The sequence below is a fragment of the Alnus glutinosa genome, chromosome 13, assembly GCF_958979055.1.
Source record: "Alnus glutinosa chromosome 13, dhAlnGlut1.1, whole genome shotgun sequence".
Taxonomy (NCBI): Eukaryota; Viridiplantae; Streptophyta; class Magnoliopsida; order Fagales; family Betulaceae; genus Alnus; species Alnus glutinosa.
In genome coordinates, this window is record NC_084898.1 from 3,362,355 (window position 1) to 3,385,929 (window position 23,575).

The 23,575-nt window shown below is 37.9% G+C and overlaps 4 protein-coding genes across 4 annotated transcripts; all 4 read right to left on the reverse strand.

Annotated features, from left to right (window-relative positions):
- Positions 1 to 3,798: 3,798 nt before the first annotated feature.
- On the reverse strand, positions 3,799 to 4,831 carry LOC133854889 (dehydration-responsive element-binding protein 1D-like). Its single transcript, XM_062291154.1, has one exon. The coding sequence runs from the start codon at positions 4,753 to 4,755 to the stop codon at positions 4,096 to 4,098; it is 660 nt and encodes a 219-aa protein (XP_062147138.1). The 5' UTR covers positions 4,756 to 4,831; the 3' UTR covers positions 3,799 to 4,095.
- Positions 4,832 to 7,682: 2,851 nt separating this feature from the next.
- Positions 7,683 to 9,193, reverse strand: LOC133854841 (dehydration-responsive element-binding protein 1B-like). The gene has a single exon (XM_062291111.1). The coding sequence runs from the start codon at positions 9,140 to 9,142 to the stop codon at positions 8,408 to 8,410; it is 735 nt and encodes a 244-aa protein (XP_062147095.1). The 5' UTR covers positions 9,143 to 9,193; the 3' UTR covers positions 7,683 to 8,407.
- A 5,691-nt stretch (positions 9,194 to 14,884) lies between these two features.
- On the reverse strand, positions 14,885 to 15,990 carry LOC133854668 (dehydration-responsive element-binding protein 1D-like). Its single transcript, XM_062290917.1, has one exon. It carries the CDS (start codon positions 15,947 to 15,949, stop codon positions 15,260 to 15,262), a length of 690 nt encoding a protein of 229 aa, XP_062146901.1. The 5' UTR covers positions 15,950 to 15,990; the 3' UTR covers positions 14,885 to 15,259.
- A 4,313-nt stretch (positions 15,991 to 20,303) lies between these two features.
- Positions 20,304 to 21,430, reverse strand: LOC133854821 (dehydration-responsive element-binding protein 1D-like). The gene has a single exon (XM_062291088.1). The coding sequence runs from the start codon at positions 21,375 to 21,377 to the stop codon at positions 20,697 to 20,699; it is 681 nt and encodes a 226-aa protein (XP_062147072.1). The 5' UTR covers positions 21,378 to 21,430; the 3' UTR covers positions 20,304 to 20,696.
- Between the last annotated feature and the right edge of the window lie 2,145 nt (positions 21,431 to 23,575).

Sequence of the window (23,575 nt, forward strand, 5' to 3'; positions counted from 1 at the left end):
GGTCTTGGATAGTGCGGATCGGGACGGGTTCATGCGGGTTCGGATATTTTTTTATTATTATTTTTTTGGCCCAAAACTAGAAAAATAATTCACAATCTTGTTAACCCAATTTAAAATTTGAAAATCCCAATTGAATCAACCTCACCAGCAAACAATAACAAGAAGAAAGAACCAGAATTACCAACAAACCTAACTGTAAAGAACTTTTTTATTCTTTTACGTGATTGTAGATTGAATGGGTATGTGTATGTGAGAATGTAGAGATGAAAGTGTATATAAGAATGGAATAAGAATAGAGATGAAATGGATAGTGCAGAATTGAATGAAATCAAAGGTACACAATTTGGGCAATTCGTGACTCTTATAATTTTTTTGGAGAAAATTTGGTGAAATCAAAGGCACACCCCTAGTCATGATTCTTATAATTTTTTTGGGAAAAATTTGATGGTACGAATATAAAGGGATTGCGGGGCGGGGTGGGTGTGCGAGTGAGAAAAAATTTAATACCGTAACCCACCTCATAAATCACGGGTTGGCATATTGAGGGCCCGCACTTTTTTAGAAATGTCTTATATTTATATCCGTTATTGATGGGGCGGGACGGGTTCGCGGATGGGTTTTGCACACCCCTAGTTATTAACTAAACAATATACGGCTCAAGTTGTTATATATTAACTAAACGTATGTTTTTTAAAAAAGTGGCTCCAATCGTTTTGAGCATCTTTTATAAAAACGGCTCAATTTAGAACCGTTTTAGATAAAAAAGGCTTAATTCAGGTCGTCTTTAATACTTGATGTGTTTACCCATTCTCAAAACGTTTCAAAAATAATGGTGCAAATTGTTTAGAGCCGTTTTAAGGGCTTAAAACGGCTCTAAAAAAAAGGCTCTGAATATCTGTTTTTTTGGTAGTGATGGTTGCAATTAACCATCTTGCACGAGTGAGATTTGGTGGTTGCGACTACCATATCTCTTCGACCACTACTCTGAGTAGTGATTAGGGGTGATGTCGATTGTCTATCAACAAAGGATCGGAGAGGGTATATATGTCCAAATTTTTCGTTACCCCGTAAGTCTAGTAGGTCCGTGTAGTGTTAGTCTATTTTTAAACTCCACTTTTACTTATGTAATTAAGAAATTAAGCTTAAAAGATTACAAACGAATTCTTCAAATGTATATGAAAAAGTAAATATCAAAATGCTGATAACGTATAGTACCACTTAATTAAAAAATAAGTCATAACCGAACGAAAAATTCAAATCATAATTACATTAGGAATACTGCAAATTTCATCCATGACATTCTCTCTAGTCATATAATGTGTGAGTGTCCAATATGCTTTAAAGCTATGTCTATATCGGCGTAAAATATTTTTTGAAAAATATTTACGGTATTTTATGGTGTTTGGTGGGGGCGAAAATAATAATTAACGGAAATCATTTTTAGTTTGATCGTAAAAGTCTCTTTAATTTTTGAAAAACGTTTTTTTGATTTAAACTCATAATTCTTGCACGGACGCTTGTGGGAATCCGCTACTATCGGGCATTGGAGTTTGTTGGTAGCCCGATTTTAATGCAGAAGATTCCCGAATTTTGATATCCGATCGCCAGAATCTGGCCGGTACCGGAATATGGACCAATAAGGCCAGAATCTGAAAATTTCTGTCGGATTTTGGCCAAACTAGGCCAGATTCCAGCCAGTTGGGCCGGAAAATGGTTCGCCGGAGTCTGGTGATGGCAGTCGGACGTTGCTAGTTTCCGTCTTATGCCATTGGTGATTTTTTCGTACGAGTCAAATGTCGAAAAATATTTTTAGAAAAATCAGTTTTTTGAATAATGATTTCGTTGAAAATATTTTACGATTGAAGTTAAAGCATTTTATATTGAAACAAACGGAGCATAAGTCCTCATTGAGAGAGAAAAAAGAAAAAGTTATATATCAATAGATTATTTAAAAACATAAAAAAAATCTGATTTTTTAAATCGTAAGGAAGAGTGTGCGTTATGCATGTACACAATAATTTAAACTTTTTAAAAATAAAAATAATCATTTAATTAATATTTTAATAATAAATAATAAAACTAAATATAATTGTGGGCTGCAGAATTAATTATCGAAATTGACCAAGCTCGATCTTGTGAAACACGATAACCCTAATTAATTATCTTTTTTTTTTTTTTTTTCTTAAGAAGATAATGCAAATCTAAAAGATTGTCGTGTTGTTAACTTGTCACATGATCATCGAAGAAGTGATGTCGAATCACAAATATTTTGCAGTTCAATTCAGTCATTCAAAACAATGATATAATTTGTTTAATAAATAAATTGTGTTAATTTCACACAAACACGACTCGCTTTAATTTGTTTAATATAAAGAAAATAATACAAATTTATTTTTTATCTATTTTTTTTTTTTTATAAATTTTCATACAATAAAGTTTTAAATTTATAATTGAATTTTTGAAACCTAATGTAAATTATATAAATGTAACGATTGATTGTATGAAAATAGATAAAAAAATAATACTTAAACTTTAAAAAAAAGAAAAGCTTGCAGACGTTTTCTCCTTTCGTTCTCTCTCTCTCTCTCTCTCTCTCTCTCTCTCTTCAAGGCTTATCCTTTTCTCAAAAAAAAAAACAAGACTAATTCTTTCTCCCTCCAAGCTTTTCCTTTTTCTGAAAATAACAAGCTTTCCTTTTCTGAATGTTGCTACCACACAATTACAGTCCTCCAAACAATTTTCCGAGCAGGCCTCTTCATTCACAGGAGAGAGTAGATCATACTCGCCGGACTCCCAGCCAGTGTTTGGGAGAGAGGTCATTCTATAATTCGCGTTACCCTTATCCCCAAAGCAATCATTTTTTGCTGTGTAGTTAATTTAACTGGCAGCCAATATTAGCCTGTTCGATCGGGATCCACGAACTCCTGGACGGCAAAGGCAAGAAAGATTAGCACCATCAACGGAACAAAAGCTGTTTGGCCCACAAATCCCTTTCACCGAGCTGACCGGCCGGCCAGAAGAACTGGAGAGGTAGAAGCGGCTGTCAGCCGCTAGATTCAACGTCAAGTCAATTTCTTCCGACACTTCCGCCAAATGATGACCAATAAACATATTTTCCGTCCTGCAAACCTCTTATTGGAAAAGCATATAGATTTCCATCTCGTTGCACTGACAGCTTGAAGTTTCTGATTGAAGTATCGGTTTCGGAGATGCTAGAAAACAACATCTTTACGGGAACTAGCTTTTGTGAAACCAAAAGGGTATCAGTCGGATAGTCAAAGCTAGCCCATATAATATTGAAACTAGAGTTATATAAAACAAAGCAACTGAAGCTGTACGTTTGAGTTGTTTGGGCAACTGGTTGAACTTGTCCAGTGGAGCTGAGGAGGAGGAGCCTACCGTCTGTGGAGAAAACAAGAGCCGCACCAGGTGATATCACCGGATCGTTCCGGCGAGATGTCCTCACTATTGTGTTTTTTTGGGCTGCCGATCGACCCAGATACCACACTACGTCCAACCCGGTTGATCGAGATGCAGAGGCAAAGGCTCCTCCGGAGAACAAAGCTTGTTCTTTTCAGAAAAGGAAAAACTTGGAGACAGAAAGAACCCAGTCTGTAAGTTTTTTTCAGAAAGGAAAAGCTTGGAGAGAGAAAGAACTAGTCTTGTTTTTTTTTGAGAATAGGAAAAGCTTGGAGAAAGAGAAAACGTCTGTTCAACTTTTTAGTTAATAAAACTCCACATAAATTTCATGTTACTTTGTAAGTTTCTTTTCGTAAAAGTTTAACATTTCTTATCTCATAACAAGAATCACTCACTTCAAATTAGTGTTAGACACCTTGATCCCACTTATGTCCCGGTGGAGAGTTAAGATAATGGATATGGTGAAAAATCTTTCTACTCGTAATAATACAATGATTTATTTTTGCCTAGAAAAAAAAAACAGTGTAAAACAATTGAAAAAATACACTGATGAGAAATTTGCTTCCTATTTTACATATTTTCTAGGCTAAGGAAGCTAACTGTGCCAGTGAAAAACACAGTAAACAAATGAACCGAAAGAGACGCCCTTTTGTATGCACTATCAAAACTCTACTGTTAGATTGAGAAACTCCATAAAGAAACCCCACCATTGCTTTCCATGTCATCCCAGTCGACACCATTGTCTACACAGTGAGGAGGAGACAGTAGAAGACCTTGAGCCATATTCACCAGCAATCCAGGCATGTCAAACAGAGCCTCCTCGTCCATATAAAACACACTACTTTCTTGCACACTCTTCCCCTCCGTCTCCTCAACAAACTCACTCGGCCGGAATCCCTCCGCCGCCTCCGCCGCAGCCTTTCTTATCTCCCCGGCGTCCGTCGAAGCAGGCAGGCGCAAACTCCACGCCGAGTCGGCAAAGTTGAGACACGCAGAGTTTCCCCTAAGCGCCAAAGCCGCCACGTCGTGCGCCCGCGCCGCCATCTCCGCATTCGGGTACGTCCCGAGCCATATCCTCGTCTTCTCATTGGGTTTGCGCATTTCAGAGACCCACTTGTTCTTGTTCCTCCTCCTAACGCCGCGATACACCGGGTGCCTCGTCTCCTTGAATTTCTTCCGGCCCGCGCGCCTCTTCGGGATGCTGGAAGCTAAGAGAACTCCTTCTTCGTCCGAGCGAGCAGAGGTGCCAGCGTCGGACAACGAAGAAGTACTCTCCGGCTTCTCGGAGGCAGACCCAAATGGATGAGGGTCCGAGTATCTGCTGAAGATATCCATCTGAGAGTGACTAACTGTGACTGGTTTTGGTCCTGAAGATCGATGGCAAAGTGAGTGAGCTAGCTAGGGAGAGAGAGTGGTGTTTTTAGTTTTTATAGCTTTGGTGTAAAGTTATTTTTCTCACGTGGCTGCGACTTGCACACGGTCACATGGAATTGGGTGGTCAAGGTCCCACGGTTCCGTTGATGTTTTCTTCTTTTTAAAAGTACTAGGTTTTGACTTGGCCGTTCAAGGCTTCAGTGGTTGTCTTCAACTTGTCCTCCTCCGGCCAGCTTGCAATAGCTAGCATATGTAGTAGTAAAGCAGGTGTTCAGGACGTTAATAAGCTGACGTGGCGGGAGTTACGTCCTCAGAATAGCACGTTTTTAATTAGTTAACTAAACATTTGTGGTGTTGGATATTCTCATTATCAGTCATCAGTGGGTATATAAAATCATAAAATCTGAAAAAAATTAAGATTTATTGTGGTTTTGAAAAAAAAAAAAGAAAAAGAAAAAGAAAAAAGTCGTAAATATATATATATATATATATGTGTGTGTGAAGACCATGATGTCGTTTTCGTGAAACAGTAATGCATGAAGAAGTGAAGGAAATTAAGGCCTCGTTTGGTTTGCGGATTAGACCCATGGAAAGGAATAACTATTCCTATTGAATAGCTATTCCTTTGTTTGGTTGTATATTATTTAAGGGAATAGTTATTCCCATGGAATAGCTATTCCCTTACGAAGAGGAATAGGTATTCCACTCAAAAAGGAGTGGAATACCTATTCCTTTCCTGTAGGAATAAATAAAATTCGTCTTTTGCCCAAAAACCCCAACCCTCTCAACATCCAAGTCTTTTATCCCTCTCTCTTTCTGTTTCTCAACTCATGGTGTATTTGGATACGAAATTTTGAAAATAAAATATAATTCTGATTCTACTTTTTTCAAAAATAAATCATATTTTATTCAACTTTTTCAAAAACAAATCATATTTTATTCAACTTTTTATAAACAAATCATATTTTATTCAATTTTTTTTTCTTCTAAAAAGTCAAATCTCAAAATTCGCAAACAGAATAAGAATTTAATTCTGATTTCAAAAATTTATTACTCAAATGCACCATCAGTATCTCTCTCCATCTCTGCAATTATATTCTCATCCCCCTCTCTCTGTTTCTCAACCCAACTTAATTTGTTGTGGGTTTAAATTTTCTTTCTTTTTTTTTTTTTTTTTTTTTTTTTTTTTTTTTTTTTCTCCTATGATTTAGCCTACAGAATGCACTTAGACGTAGCAAAACGAGTACCTCTTAATATCGGGAGGATTCCAATTGCCTGGCGGAGGTTTGAGAAAAACTTTGTAAGCAAAGAACGAATGTTTGTTGCTGAAAAATAAATAAAAAATAATAAAATAAAAAGGGCTTTGCAGATGATTTATTTTTTTATGATGATTATGTTTTTTTTTTTTTTTCTTATAAATCATTTTACTTTATAAGCAAAGAATGAATGTTTGTTGCTGGAAAACAAATAAAAAAGAATAAAATAAAAAGGGCTTTGCAGATGATCTATTTTTTTTTTCTTTTTATTTTTTTATGATGGTGATATGATGATTATATGTGTGTGTGTGTGTGTGTTTTTTTTTTCCTTACAAATCATTTTGTAGCATAATTGTATATGAAAAAAAAAAAAAAAGCCATGAACTCTATGAAATTAAAAAAAAAACAAAAAAAACAAAAAAAAAATGTCATAGTATGATTGTTTATGTTTCTAAAATAAAGAAAAAAAATGTCCTTAAGAATATAAATTCTATTTTTATTATAAGGGTGTTTTAGGAAATTTGATTATAATATAATTCCATTCACCAATGTATTGCACTATACCAAACAAAAGAATACATATGCAATGTTCTATTCCACCGTTACAACCAAACAAAAGAATAGGAATAGTTATTCCATTCCACCTTCATCTATTCCCAGGAATAGTTATTCCTTTTCCTAATGGAATAGACATTCCACAAACCAAACGAGGCCTATTCCGACCGGTTAAGTTCACACCAGAAGCTGTTGACACTTGGAAGTTAAACGAAAAGTTAGGTTCTGTACGAGGTTTAGCCCACGCGTTCACGTGGACCACGTGAACAGTTTAGAAGATTTTTCTGCTTGATCTCTAGGGGTAGGCTAAGGTATTGGCTTTGGATCGGAGGGTATTTGGTTGAGCTTGAGGATGACTTTAATGGAAGAGATCATGGAGGCCAGGTGTTCTTGCAGTACTTTTCCAGAAGAAAATGGCGGATTTGGTGAGGTTTGATAGACTGAGGCAGGCTAAAAGGGAAAAAGCTTCATAGAGATCGGCTCTAGAGAAGATCACGAACTAGCATTTTTCAAGCGTTTTGATATTTAAAAACCACCCAAATTTCATAATTTATTTGAATTTATAAGGGCTGGATCCTTGTTCATTAATCCCTTTGTCAATTAGGAAAAATGGTTTTCTATTTAATTCCTACTTTGACGGGAAATGGAGTTATTGATGAATAAGAAAGTCGATCATGCATTATCTCGATCTTTACCTTATAAATATACATGAGAAATATATACTTGACATATTAATATTTTTTTTAAAAAAAATTTAGTTCCAACCTGATGTGTCATAATTCATATTTAAAAAATAATCGATCTCATGAGATTGTGATACATTAAATTAAAACTATAGCCTAAAAAATTAAACCCCTTTTTCATATGGTGTTTTTACGGTGTCATATCAAGATTTTGTTCAGAATGAGATCCACATGAGCTTTGAGCTGAATGTACTGTGAGAACTCATTAACAACTATTTAATTATTATTATCTTCAACTATAAATAATCCTTGACTATAATTATAAGAGGTTTGTCCTTAACGATGCATCGGGGGATATATTTTTGACGCGGGGACACTTTTCTTTTCAGGTCAATTCGTAAATTTATGCATGAAATAAAATCTTTGAAGGCTAGACACCCATTGGCTCGGCCGCCGCATAAATACAAGAAAAAAGGAATGACTCATCGATGAGTGATGAGTACTGATGGGAAACTTTGCTCCCCTCAGCTAAACAGTCAGTCAATCCTATTTGATTTTTTAACATATTTTCCACGCTAACCTCTGTGCCAGTGAAAAACACAGTAAATAAATAAATAAATAAAAAGAACATGATTTGATTTATAACCTATATTCACATGATAAAGTTTAAATAATTACATTTACACTTATTTCTCTTGATTAATGTTTACAATATAAACAAGCTACTATTTATAAGAGAATTAAATAATACAAATAAATTTGAACTACAATTGGGTGACAATTTTTTTTTATCAACTGTGACAAGGTAAGAAACTTTCGGTAGTTAAGTCACACTCTTCAACTGTGATAACTTTTCACCTGTAACTTCAATTCCTCAACTCATAATATACAATATGAGAAATGTTAAATCTAAAAAGACATAATTGTAATAAAAAAAATTATATTTATGTCTTTCTGTATAATATAAATATAATTTTTTAATTATATTTTTTATTTTCAAATAGACACGAGAAGAACAAAAGAGATCGAACTGACTACCATTCCCCATGGAGTATATATGCACTATGCAAACTTTTTCTAACCTTTTGCTACGACTAAAACCCTGTTCAAACTCTATTGTTATATGGATAAACTCCATAAGGAAACCCCACCATTGCTTTCCATGTCATCCCAGTACTCCAAGCCATCGTCTACACATGTACAGTGAGGAGGAGACAGTAGAAGACCTTGAGCCATACTCACCAGCAAGCCAGGCATGTCAAACAGAGCCTCCTCATCCATATACAACACACTACTCTCTTGCACACCCTTCCCCTCCGCCTCCTCATCCATATACAAAACACTACTGTCTTGCACGCCCTTCGCTTCCACCTCCTCAACAAACACACTAGGCTGGAATCCCTCCGCCGCCTCCGCTGCAGCCCTTCTAATCTCCCCCGCATCCGTCGAAGCCGGCAGGCGCACACTCCACACCGAGTCGGCGAAGTTGAGACACGCGGAGGTTCCCCTAAGCGCCAGAGCCGCCACGTCGTGCGCCCGCGCCGCCATCTCCGCACTCGGGTACGTCCCGAGCCATATCCTCGTCTTCTCATTGGGTTTGCGCATTTCAGAGACCCACTTGTTCTTGTTCCTCCTCCTAACGCCGCGATAAACCGGGTGCCTCGTCTCCTTGAATTTCTTCCGGCCGGCGCGCCTCTTGGGCATGCTGGAAGCTAGGAGAAGCTCTTCTTCGTCCGAGTGAACAACGGCTCGGCGAGCAGAGGTGCCGGCGTCGGACAACGAAGAAGTACTCTCGGGCTTCTCGGATGCAGACCCAAATGGATAAGGGTCTGAGTATCGGCTGAAGATATCCATTTGAGAGTGACTAACTGCGAGTGATTTTGGTCCTTAAGAAGCCAATAGTCAGTGAGCGTGAGAGTCTTTTATAGCTTTGGTGTAAAGGTAGTTTTGGTCATGTGGCTGCGACTTGAACACGGAACACACGGAATTGGATGAGCTGTGGCCCCACGTCATCTTAATTTATTTCAATTTTAGTCTTTTACAATGCTTAAAGTAGAAGGTTTTGACTGTTCCTTCAATAGCTGTCTTGCAGTTGCATGTCCTCCTCGACCAAGTGTGTAGGACGTGTTACTTGCGTGGCGTGAGTTTTGGTACTAAAACATATAGGCTATAGCACGTTTATAATTTCGTCTTTTATGACCCGCGAGCCACTTCTCAGCCATGCTGTCATGGTTTTTATATTATTTTAGGCAATTAAAGTTCGAATCTTTTTTGTCTCGGGGTTGACCGGAACATTTTATTAAGAGATGAATATTAAAATGACGTGAATTCATTTAGTCAACTTCTTTGACAATTGAGTTGGTAAACTATTAATAAATTTTTATAAATTATATGATTCTGCTTCCTAAAAGTTTGAAAAATCTTCATTTAAAAAAATAAATAGAAAACATCTTCATGGCTCTACAAAAAATCTAAAAAAATATTCTCGACACCCCAAAATTCAGAAAAAAAAAAATTATCTCTTTTAAAATCTGAAAAAAATATATTTGTTTATGGTTTTGAAAAGTGCTTTTTGCTTTTAATTTGAAAAAGTATTTTGATGTGATATAAATCTGAGAAGTATTTGTTGGTAGGGTTCACATTTGAAAAATATTTTGTACATATTTTGAATTATTTATTAATTATTTTGAAAAAAAAAAATTGTTTTCATAGACCCTGAGAAAAAAATGTATGACATGAGTAAAGTGTTATTTTTTTCAAAAGTTTTACACTTTTACCTTGGTTAAAAGAATAAGGAAAAAACCGTCAATTTTAATTATGTGTTTATTGTGATATCATAATTCGACCGTTCTAAAAACAATTGTCAACCCTCTGGCTGACTTTATGACCTTATGAATTAAACTGGTTATCACGAAGGGAATTGATAGAGAGGGACGTTTAACTGTCCCCTCTCTTCCATTTTAATATAAAAAAATAAATTTTAAAAACAAAAATACACTTTTCTGTTGTTTTTTTTTTTTCCCTTTGATTGAAATTGATTTTTTTATGTTAAAATGGGGGAGGGGAAGGTTAAAACGTCTCATCTCTACCAATTTTCCATCACCAAAGAGAAGAGCCCGGTCTACAGTCTTTGCAAGTTAAAACAACGACGTCGTTTTCGAGAACCATTGCATGGGGTTAATCCGGTCGTGTTCATACCAGAAGCCGCTGTTTGAGTTCGCACAACTCATATGGAGGCTGTTGTCTGTTGACAATTTAAGGACACGTGGAACTTGGAAAAAGTTCACGAAAAATCAGGTTCGTGTATACGAGGTTTCGCCCACGGGCTTACAATACATGGACCACGTGGACTTTCCAGAAGAGTTTGTAGGCTACAGGCTGTACGTGTACGTGTAATCTCCGTGTGCCGCTGTGCCTCCCCCTTTGTTGACCATTAAATATATCATGTGGGCCGGATACTGATCCAATTGGGTTTCAGCCCATCATTGAAAAACTTGAATACTTGGAATGTCAATTTTGGGGCCCAAAGCAATGAGGTCATGGAAATTGGAAGCTCATTAGTCCACGGATTTAGACGTTTTTTCAAAATTAAATTGTAAGTTCTACAGAAAATAATCATCCTGCAACCCATGCATCATTTTTTGAACAAATTTCCAGACCCTAAGGTCAATAAAATTAGGGACATACAAAACTCTCTAAAAATTATGTTCGAGACTTGAGGTGAAGTTTCCTCTAATCATATAGAATTCTTGACATGAAACACAACTGTTTTTATTAGAATATGGGCCGCAGAATTGGCCTCCCTTTTCGCATCAATAACCCTAGATGAACGTAGGGATTTGAGCTCCGAATTAATACCTTAAGTAAAGTGCCCAATTTTACTAAGAGAAGGGTATTAATCTCTTTCACTACTTACATTGAGCTTCTAAAGTCCTCAAGCGAAGCATGTGATTCTTGTACCATCTGATTAGGAAGAGTGAGAACCCCACAAAAAAATGGTTTGGTTTATGACTTATGTCCATGAGATAAAGCCCAAATAGCTACATATACACTTATTTCTCTTGAATGTTTACAATATAACAAGTTACTATTTGTAGGAGAATTAAATAATACAAATAGACTTGAACTACAATTAGGTGATAATTTTTTTTATCAATTGTGACATGGTAATAAACTTCGATAGTTAGGTCACACTTTTCAATTGTGATAACCTTCTACTTGTAACTTGAATTTCTCAACTCATGATATACAATATGATGAGTGCTAAAGTTTTTTCTAGTGTTTTTCTGGTGTTCATCTGAAATGACATAAATGTAATAAAAAAATTATATCTATATTATTCTGGATGACATAGATACAATTTTCTAATTTTTTTATTATATTTTTATTCTTCTATATGGATAACAGATAAATACTACAGGAGCTCTATCTAGCATTCCTCATGCAGTATATATGCACTGTGCAAACTTTTTCTAACCTTTTGCTACGACTAAAACCCTGTCTAAACTCCATTGTTAGATTGAGAAACTCTGTCCAATTGCCCCAGAGAATCCTAAGACAGAATGCGGTGGTGGGGGACCTGATTGATCAACGGTTGGGGGGCTGGAAGAGTGATCTTTTCCATGAAGTTTTCAAGCCCGAGGAAGCAAAAGTCATTGAAAATATCCCTTTGAGCCCCTACCTTCCCCCAGATAGATTGATTTGGAAAGACACAAAGGATGGAAAATTTTTTGTCCGCAACGCCTACCATTTGGGGAAGAATTTGGCAGATCTCTCAAGAAGGCAGAGCTCCCTTGTGACCAGGGAAAAAGGAAAGTGGAAATTTCTATGGGCACTGCGGGTTCCTAACCAAGTTAAAATTTTTACATGGCGAGCATGTCATGAGATTCTTCCCACTCGGGCAAATCTTTTCAAGAGGAAAGTGGTGGAAAATAATTTATGTCCTTGCTGTAAGAGTGAGGTTGAAACTGCAATTCACACTCATTGGTCGTGCCCGGCAGCCCAAGATGTCTAGGGAGGAACTGGGTCTTGCTTTCAGAAATGTAGAACTGAGTATGCATCTTTTGTGGAGTTGTTTGAGGATTTCATTAGCAAATTCTCAAACGAAAATATGGAGCTTATGATAATTATTGCTCGGCGCATATGGCTTCGAAGAAACACCCTAGTATTTGAAGGGGTTTTCTGCCATCCGTTTGAGATTCTTGAAGGGGCCGTAGTTTCACTAGGGGAGTTCCAAAGATGTAATAACCCAGACTTGTCTCCAGGGGATAGGGATGAAGGGGTGCTGCCGGCTAGACAACTAAGGTGGAGGCCTTCTCCAAATGGATTTATTAAAATAAATTGGAATGCTGCAATAAACGAAAATGAGGGGTGCACTGGATTGGGAATCATAGCTAGAGGTTGCATGAGCGAATTTAAGGGAGCTTGGTGTGTCACGAAGCCCATAGTGTTCGAAGCAAAACTAGCTCAAGCAATGGCGGCTCTTTGGGCAGTTTTATTTGGAAGGGAGGCTGGTTTTTTTGAAGTTGTTTTCGAAGGTGATGCAGCTCAAGTTGTTTTGGGCAAAACCGTCCATAAAATTTTGGACGGTTTTGCCCAAAACCGTCCAGAATTTGTCTTCTTCTTCTTCTTCTTCTTTTTTTTTTTTTTTTTAAAAAAAAAAAAAAATTATAATTATAATTATTATTTTAATATAATTATTGTTCTTATTTTTATTTTTATGTTCGGTGGGCGTAAATCAGCTCCAATTCTACGGGAAATCCATCGGAGAGACGTTCCACCGGTCCTTCTTCGGTCACTGCCGGTTTCCTTCGGGTTCCACCGGTCCTTCTTCGGCTTCTCCGGTCACTGCCGGAAATCCATCGGTCAAACCCAAGAATCACAAAACAGAGGAAAAATCCTTCACAAATCAAACAATCTTTCACAATCCAAACCCAAAACAGAGGAAAAATCCATCACAATCCAAACCCAAGAATCACAATCCAAACTCAATACAACACAAAATTAATGCAAATCTAACCTAAGAATTTCACTTACCTAAAAAAAAAAAATCAAACATCCATCCGGTGGCTTGGAGAAAGTGGTGTCGAGGAGGCCGGAGGGGGGGAGAGAAAGAGAGAGGAAGGGAGAACCGGCCGGAAATCCACGTATTCCGGCCGGATTTGTCTCTGATCCGGACAGAGATTCGGTCGGGCGTGGGTATCGGTCGGATCCGGCCGGATATTTGACCTTCCGCTTCAGATCTGACCTCAGCAACGTCACCGACACCGGCCGTGTCCAGATCTCGTCGTCCCGTTCCCATCGCTCGTCTCAGTCGCCGACCGCAGAGACAAGAAGAAGAACGAGAGGGAGAGGGAGAGGGAGAGAAGGGGTCGGACTAAAAAAGAAGGGATCTGGGTCTTTCTTTTAAAAGAAAGAAAAAGAAAAAAAATAAAAAGAAAACAGAAGAAAAAAAAAGAAGTTCAGAGACGGTTTTAGGAAAACCGTATGGAAATTTCCAGACGGTTTTCCTAAAACCGTTTGAAAAAAAAAAAGCAAAGAAAAAAATTCAGACTTTTTTTTTTAAACCGTCTGTAAATTTACAGACTGTTTTATTAAAACCGTCTGAAAATTTACGAACGGTTTAAGTAAAACCGTCGTAATTTTTGATTTTACAGACGGTTTTTAAAAAACCGTCAGTAAATTTTATTTTTCTAGACGGTTTTTAAAACCATCTAAAAAGAAACCGTCACTAAATGCTAGTTTTTTTGTAGTGTATCTCTCAACAAATGGTCACATGATTGAGAGTATTATAGAAGAAGTTAAAGGTTTCAGGGTGCAAAGTTTGTCCATGTCAATAGAGAATGCAACACTGTTGCACATGTGCTTGCTAAGGAAGTTGCGACTCGAAGACTCTCAAAAGTGTTGGCGTCAGGAGGTACCGGATTGTGTTTCTAGTCTAATTCTTAGGGAAAGTTTATGTCCCTAGATTCCTTTGTTTTTGGAATCAAGTTTTTTGTATCACTATTTTATCAATGAGAAGCTGCGACATTCTGTTCAAAAAAAAAAAAAAAAAAAAAGAAGAGAAAAAAAGAGCGAGAAACTCCATAAAGAAACCCCACCATTGCTTTCCATGTCATCCCAGTACTCCAAGCCATCGTCTACACATGTACAGTGAGGAGGAGACAGTAGAAGACGTTGAGCCATATTCACCAGCAAGCCAGGCATGTCAAACAGAGCCTCCTCATCCATATACACTACACTACTCTCTTGACTTAAAATCTTTTAAGGCAAGACACCCATTGGCTCGGCCACCGCATAAATACAAGTAAAAAGGAATGACTGATGACTGATAAGAAACTTTGCTCCCCTCAGCTATCCTGTCAACCCTATTTGATTATTTAACATATTTTCCAAGCTAACCTCTGTGCCAGTGAAAAACACAGTAAATAAATAAATAAATAAAATAAAAAATTATATGGTTTATTTTATGACTTATATTCGCGAGATAAAGTTCAAATAACTACAATTACACTTATTTATCTTGATTAATGATTACAATATAACAAGCTACTATTTATAAGAGAATTAAATAATACAAATAGACTTGAACTACAATTAGGTAACAATTATTTTTTATCAACTGTGATAAGGTAATAAACTTCGATAGTTAGGTTACACTCTTCAACTGTGATAACCTTCCACCTGTAATTTGAATTCCTCAATTCATGATATACAATATAAAAAATGCTAAAAAAATTTTTAGTGTCAATCTAGAAAGACATAAATGTAGTAAAAAAATTACATCTATGTCCTTCTAAATGACATTGGTATAGTTTTTTAATTATATTTTTATCTTTTCAGATCAACATCATAATAACAGAGGAGCTCTATCCGGCTACCGGCCAATCCTCATGGAGTATACATGCACTATGCAAACTTTTTCTAACCTTTTGCTATGACTAAAACCCTGTCCCTGTCCAAACTCTATTGTTAGATTGAGAAACTCCATAAAGAAACCCCACCATTGCTTTCCATGTCATCCCAGTCCAAGTCATCGTCTACACATGTACAGTGAGGAGGAGACAGTAGAAGACCTTGAGCCATACTCACCAGCAAGCCAGGCATGTCAAACAGAGCCTCCTCATCCATATACAACACACTACTGTCTTGCTGCTCTTGCACGCCCTTCGCCTCCGCCTCCTCAACAAACACACTAGGCTGGAATCCCACCGCCGCCTCCGCCGCAGCCCTTCTAATCTCCCCTGCGTCCGTCGAAACCGGCAGGCGCACACTCCACGCCGAGTCGGCGAAGTTGAGACACGCGGAGGTTCCCCTAAGCGCCAGAGCCGCCACGTCGTGCGCCCGCGCCGCCATCTCCGCACTCGGGTACGTGCCGAGCCATATCCTGGTCTTCTCATTGGGTTTGCGCATTTCAGAGACCCACTTGTCCTTGTTCCTCCTCCTAACGCCGCGATAAACCGGGTGCCTCGTCTCCTTGAATTTCTTCCGGCCGGCGCGCCTCTTGGGCATGCTGGAAGCTAGGAGAAGCTCTTCTTCGTCCGAGTGAACAACGGCTCGGCGAGCAGAGGTGCCGGCGTCGGACAACGAAGAAGTACTCTCGGGCTTCTCGGATGCAGACCCAAATGGATAAGGGTCTGAGTATCGGCTGAAGATATCCATTTGAGAGTGAGACTACCTGCGAGTGATTTTGGTCCTGAAGAAGCCAATAGTCAGTGAGCGTGAGAGTCTTTTATAGCTTTGGTGTAAAGGTGGTTTCGGTCCTGTGGCTGGGACTTGAACACGTAACACACGGAATTGGATGAGCTGTCGCCCCACGCCATCTTTAAAATTTTTCAATTTTAGTCTTTTAGAATGCTTAAAGTAGAAGGTTTTGACTGTTCCTTCAATAGCTGTCTTGCAGTTGTCCTCCTCGACCAAGTGTGTAGGACATGTTACTTACGTGGCAAGCTTACGTGGCGTGAGTTTTGTTACTAAAACATATAGCACGTTTATAATTTCGTCTTTTATGACCCGCGAGCCCACTTCTCAGCCATGTCGTCATGGTTTTTATATTAACCTTTTTTTCTTTTTTTTTAGGGTTAGTCCGAAGTTTAATAGTTCTATCAACTGAACTAACCCCTGGAAGTTTAAAATTTGGTTTTTAGTCAACTTCTTTGATGATTGAGTTGGTAAACTATTAATAAAATTTTATAAATTATATGATTCTGATTCCTAAAAGTCTGAAAAATCCCTATTTAAAAAATAAAAAAAAAATCTTTTTGACACCCAAAATTCAAAAAAAATTATCTCTTTTAAAATCTGAAAAAATTATATTTGCTTATAGTCTTGAAAAGTGTCATTTGATTTTGATTTGTAAAAGTATTTTGACGTGATATAATCGTGATGAATACTTTTTGGTATGTTTCTCATTTGAAAAGTATTTTGAATTGTTTATTAATAATTTTGAAAAAAGTGCGCTTTTTTTTTTTAAAAAAATTTTGAAAAAGAAAATGTCTTCGAAGACCTTTAGAAAAAAATGTATGACATGTGTTTTTTTTCAAAAGTTTTACCTTGGTTAAAAGAATAAGAAAAAAACCGTCAATTTTAATTACGTGTTTATTGTGATGTCATAATTCGACCTTTCCAGAAATTGCCAGAAACAATTGTCAACCCTCTGGCTGTGGCTGGCTCTATGACGTCTTGAATTGAACTAGTCATCACCAAAGAGAAGAGCCAAGTCCACAGTCTTTGCAAGTTAAAACAACGACGTCGTTTTCGAGAACCATTGCATGAGGTTAATCCGGTCGTGTTCATACCAGAAGCCGCTGTTTGAGTTCGCACAACTCATATGGAGGCTGTTGTCTGTTGACAATTTAAGGACACGTGGAACTTGGAAAAAGTTCACGAAAAATCAGGTTCGTGTATACGAGGTTTCGCCCACGGGTTTACAATACATGGACCACGTGGACTTTCCAGAAGAGTTTGTAGGCTACGGGCCGTACGTGTACGTGTAATCTCCGTGTGCCGCTGTGCCTCCCCCTTTGTTGACAATAAATATATCATGTGGGCCGGATACTGATCCAATTGGGTTTCAGCCCATCATTGAAAAACTTGAATACTTGGAATGTCAATTTTGGGGCCCAAAGCAATGAGGTCATGGAAATTGGAAGCTCATTAGTCCACGGATTTAGACGTTTTTTTCAAAATTAAATTGTAAGTTCTACAGAAAATAATCATCCTGCAACCCATGCATCATTTTTTGAACAAATTTCCAGACCCTAAGGTCAATAAAATTAGGGACATACAAAACTCTCTAAAAATTATGTTAGAGACTTGAGGTGAAGTTTCCTCTAATCATATAGAATTCTTGACATGAAACACAACTGTTTTTATTAGAATATGGGCCGCAGAATTGGCCTCCCTTTTCGCATCAATAACCCTAGATGAACGTAGGGATTTGAGCTCCGAATTAATACCTTAAGTAAAGTGCCCAATTCTACTAAGAGAAGGGTATTAATCTCTTTCACTACCTACATTGAGCTTCTAAAGTCCTCAAGTGAAGCATGCGATTCTTGTACCATCTGATTAGGAAGAGTGAGAACCCCACAAAAAAATGGTTTGGTTTATGACTTATGTCCATGAGATAAAGCCCAAATAGCTACATTTACACTTATTTCTCTTGAATGTTTACAATATAACAAGTTACTATTTGTAGGAGAATTAAATAATACAAATAGACTTGAACTACAATTAGGTGATAATTTTTTTTATCAATTGTGACACGGTAATAAACTTCGATAGTTAGGTCACACTTTTCAACTGTGATAACCTTCTACTTGTAACTTGAATTTCTCAACTCATGATATACAATATGATGAGTGCTAAAGTTTTTTCTAGTGTTTTTCTGGTGTTCATCTGAAATGACATAAATGTAATAAAAAAATTATATCTATATTATTCTGGATGACATGGATACAATTTTCTAATTTTTTTATTATATTTTTATTCTTCTATATGGATAACAGATGAATACTACAGGAGCTCTATCTAGCATTCCTCATGCAGTATATATGCACTGTGCAAACTTTTTCTAACCTTTTGCTACGACTAAAACCCTGTCTAAACTCTATTGTTAGATTGAGAAACTCTGTCCAATTGCCCAAGAGAATCCTAAGACAGAATGCGGTGGTGGGGGACCTGATTGATCAACGGTTGGGGGGCTGGAAGAGTGATCTTTTCCATGAAGTTTTCAAGCCCGAGGAAGCAAAAGTCATTGAAAATATCCCTTTGAGCCCCTACCTTCCCCCAGATAGATTGATTTGGAAAGACACAAAGGATGGAAAATTTTTTGTCCGCAACGCCTACCATTTGGGGAAGAATTTGGCAGATCTCTCAGGAGGGCAGAGCTCCCTTGTGACCAAGGAAAAAGGAAAGTGGAAATTTCTATGGGCACTGCGGGTTCCTAACCAAGTTAAAATTTTTACATGGCGAGCATGTCATGAGATTCTTCCCACTCGTGCAAATCTTTTCAAGAGGAAAGTGGTGGAAAATAATTTATGTCCTTGCTGTAAGAGTGAGGTTGAAATTGCAATTCACACTCTTTGGTCGTGCCCGGCAGCCCAAGATGTCTAGGGGGAAACTGGGTCTTGCTTTCAGAAATGTAGAACTGAGTATGCATCTTTTGTGGAGTTGTTTGAGGATTTCATTAGCAGATTCTCAAACGAAAATATGGAGCTTATGATAATTATTGCTCGGCGCATATGGCTTCGAAGAAACACCCTAGTATTTGAAGGGGTTTTCTGCCATCCGTTTGAGATTTTTGAAGGGGCCGTAGTTTCACTAGGGGAGTTCCAAAGATGTAATAACCCAGACCTGTCTCCAGGGGATAGGGATGAAGGGGTGCTGCCGGCTAGACAACTAAGGTGGAGGCCTCCTCCAAATGGATTTATTAAAATAAATTGGAATGCTGCAATAAACGAAAATGAGGGGTGCATTGGATTGGAAATCATAGCTAGAGGTTGCATGGGCGAATTTAAGGGAGCTTGGTGTGTCATGAAGCCCATAGCGTTCGAAGCAAAACTAGCTCAAGTAATGGCGGCTCTTTGGGCAGTTTTATTTGGAAGGGAGGCTAGTTTTTCTGAAGTTGTTTTCGAAGGTGATGCAGCTCAAGTGGAGGCTGAGATACACTCGTCTCCCCCCTATCTCTCAACAAATGGTCACATGATTGAGAGTATTATAGAAGAAGTTAAAGGTTCCAGGGGTGCGAAGTTTGTCCATGTCAATAGAGAATGCAACACTGTTGCACTTGTGCGTGCTAAGGAAGCTGCGAATCGAAGACTCTCAAAAGTGTTGGCGCTAGGAGGTACCGGATTGTGTTTCTAGTCTAATTCTTAGGGAAAGTTTATGTCCTTAGATTCCTTTGTTTTTGGAATCAAGTTTTTTGTATCACTATTTAATCAATGAGAAGCTGCGACATTCTGTACAAAAAAAAAGAAAAAAAGAAAAAGAAAAAAAGAACAAAAGAACGAGAAACTCCATAAAGAAACCCCACCATTGCTTTCCATGTCATCCCAGTACTCCAAGCCATTGTCTACACATGTACAGTGAGGAGGAGACAGTAGAAGACGTTGAGCCATATTCACCAGCAAGCCAGGCATGTCAAACAGAGCCTCCTCATTCTAACACTACACTACTCTCTTGACTTAAAATCTTTTAAGGCAAGACACCCATTGGCTCGGCCACCGCATAAATACAAGTAAAAAGGAATGACTGATGACTGATAAGAAACTTTGCTCCCCTCAGCTATCCTGTCAACCCTATTTGATTATTTAACATATTTTCCAAGCTAACCTCTGTGCCAGTGAAAAACACAGTAAATAAATAAATAAATAAAATAAAAAATTATATGGTTTATTTTATGACTTATATTCGCGAGATAAAGTTCAAATAACTACAATTACACTTATTTATCTTGATTAATGATTACAATATAACAAGCTACTATTTATATGAGAATTAAATAATACAAATAGACTTGAACTACAATTAGGTAATAATTATTTTTTATCAACTGTGATAAGGTAATAAACTTCGATAGTTAGGTTACACTCTTCAACTGTCATAACCTTCCACCTGTAATTTGAATTCCTCAATTCATGATATACAATATAAAGAATGCTAAAAAATTTTCTAGTGTCAATCTAAAAAGACATAAATGTAGTAAAAAAATTACATCTATATCCTTCTAAATGCCATGGATATAATTTTTTAATTATATTTTTATCTTTTCAGATAAATCTGTTAATAATAACAGAGGAGCTCTATCCGGCTACCGGCCAATCCTCATGGCCGGAGTATATATGCACTATGCAAACTTTTTCTAACCTTTTGCTACGACTAAAACCCTGTCCCTGTCCAAATTCTATTGTTAGATTGAGAAACTCCATAAAGAAACCCCACCATTGCTTTCCATGTCATCCCAGTCCAAGTCATCGTCTACACATGTACAGTGAGGAGGAGACAGTAGAAGACCTTGAGCCATACTCACCAGCAAGCCAGGCATGTCAAACAGAGCCTCCTCATCCATATACAACACACTACTGTCTTGCACGCCCTTCGCCTCCGCCTCCTCAATAAACACACTCGGCTGGAATCCCTCCGCCGCCTCTGCCGCAGCCCTTCTAATCTCCCCCGCGTCCGTCGAAGCCGGCAGGCGCACACTCCACGCCGAGTCGGCGAAGTTGAGACACGCGGAGGTTCCCCTAAGCGCCAGAGCCGCCACGTCGTGCGCCCGCGCCGCCATCTCCGCACTCGGGTACGTGCCGAGCCATATCCTGGTCTTCTCATTGGGTTTGCGCATTTCAGAGACCCACTTGTTCTTGTTCCTCCTCCTAACGCCGCGATAAACTGGGTGCCTCGTCTCCTTGAATTTCTTCCGGCCCGCGCGCCTCTTTGGCATGCTGGAAGCTAGGAGAAGCTCTTCTTCGTCCGAGTGAACAACGGCTCGGCGAGCAGAGGTGCCGGCGTCGGACAACGAAGAAGTACTCTCGGGCTTCTCGGATGCAGACCCAAATGGATAAGGATCTGAGTATCGGCTGAAGATATCCATTTGAAAGTGACTAACTGCGAGTGATTTTGGTCCTGAAGAAGCCAGTCAGTGAGCGAGAGAGTTCTTTTATAGCTTTGGTGTAAAGGTAGCTTTGGTCATGTGGCTGCGAATTGAACACGTAACACACGGAATTGGATGAGCTGTGGCCCCACGTCATCTTAAATTTTTTCAATTTTAGTCTTTTTAAATGCTTAAAGTAGAAGAAGGTATTGACTTATTGTTCCTTCAATAGCCGTCTTGGGGTTGTCCTCCTCGACCAAGTGTGTAGGACGTGTTACTTTCGTGGCAAGCTTACGTGGCGTGAGTTTTGTTGCTAAAACATATAGCACGTTTATAATTTCGTCTTTTATGACCAGCGAGCCACTTCTCAGCCATGCCGTCATGGTTTTTATATTACCCTTTCTTTCTTTTTTTTTTTCTTTTTTTTTTTTAGGCTTAGTACGACGCAATTAAAGTCTTAATCTTTTTTATATCAGGTTTGGCTGGTCACTTCGTGTATTATTTTTATCAAGTAAATTTAAAGAGAAATATTTAAAGTATTAAATCTTTTATTAATAGATGAATAACGTGGAATTTATTTATTATTATCTGTAATAAAACTTATGCCTGGTGCCAATCTTAACATCGACCGATTTAATTAAAAGTCTCATATGTAAGGCTGGTCCCAAAAGTTAATTTGTACTTTCTAGGTTCGAACCTGAGATCATAGGAGCATTTCAAAGTTTAGTAGTTCTATCAACTGAACTAATCCCTGGAAGTTTAAAATTCGGTTTTTAGTCAACTTCTTTGACGATTGAGTTGGTAAACTATTAATAAAATTTTATAAATTATATGATTCTGATTCCTAAAAGTCTGAAAAATCCCTATTTAAAAAATAAAAAAATCTTTTTGACACCCAAAATTCAAAAAAATTTATCTCTTTTAAAATCTGAAAAAATTATATTTGCTTATGGTCTTGAAAAGTGCCATTTGAATTTAATTTAAAAAAGTATTTTAATGTGATATATAAACGTGACAAATACTTTTTGGTAAGTTTTACATTTGAAAAGTGTTTTGTATGTATTTTGAATTGTTTATTAATAATTTTGAAAAAAATGTTTTTTTTTTTTTAAAAATTTTGAAAAAGAAAATGTTTTCGAAGACCTTGAGAAAAAAATGTACGACATGAGGAGTAAAGTGTTTTTTTTTCAAAAGTTTTACCTTGGTTAAAAGAATAAGAAAAAAACCGTCAATTTTAATTACGTGTTTATTGTGATGTCATAAACCCTCTGGCTGTGGCTGGCTCTATGACGTCTTGAATTGAACTAGTCACCACCAAAGAGAAGAGCCCGGTCCACAGTCTTTGCAAGTTAAAACAACGACGTCGTTTTCGAGAACCATTGCATGGGGTTAATCCGGTCGTGTTCACACCAGAAGCCGCTGTTTGAGTTCACACTCCTCATATGGAGGCTGTTGTCTGTTGACAATTTAAGGACACGTGGTACTTGGAAGTTCACGAAAAATCAGGTTCCTGTATACGAGGTTTCGCCCACGGGTTTACAATACATGGACCACGTGGACTTTCAAGAAGAGTTTGTAGGCTACGGGCCGTACGTGTATGTGTAATCTCCGTGTGCCGACGTGCCTCCCCCTTTGATGACAATAAATATATCGTGTGGGCCGGATACTGATCCAATTGGGTTTCAGCCCATCATTGAGGAACTTTGGGTTCGGCCCAGCTAATTTCCCAAGAGACTTTGGAATACTTGGAATGTTAATTTTGGGGCCCAAAGCAATGAGGTCATGGAAATTGGAACCTCATTAGTCCACGGATTTAGACGTTTTTTCAAAATTAAATTGTAAGTTCTACAGAAAAATAATTATCCTGCAACCCATAAATTAGGGATATACAGACTCCCTAAAAATTATGTTAAAGATTTGAGGCGGACTTTCTTCCAACCTTATAAAATTCCTAACATGAAATATAACTGCCTTTTTTAGAACATGAATCGCATAATTGGCCCCTCTTTTCGCATCGATAACCCTATATGATGTAGGGATTTGAGCTCCGATTTGATACCTTAAATAAAGTGCCTAATTCTACTGAGAGAAGGGGATTCCGCATTAACCTCATTCACTACCTACATTGAGCTTCAATTCTGAAGCCCTCAAGCGAAGCACGTGATTCTTATACCAACTGATTAGGAAGAGCGAGAACC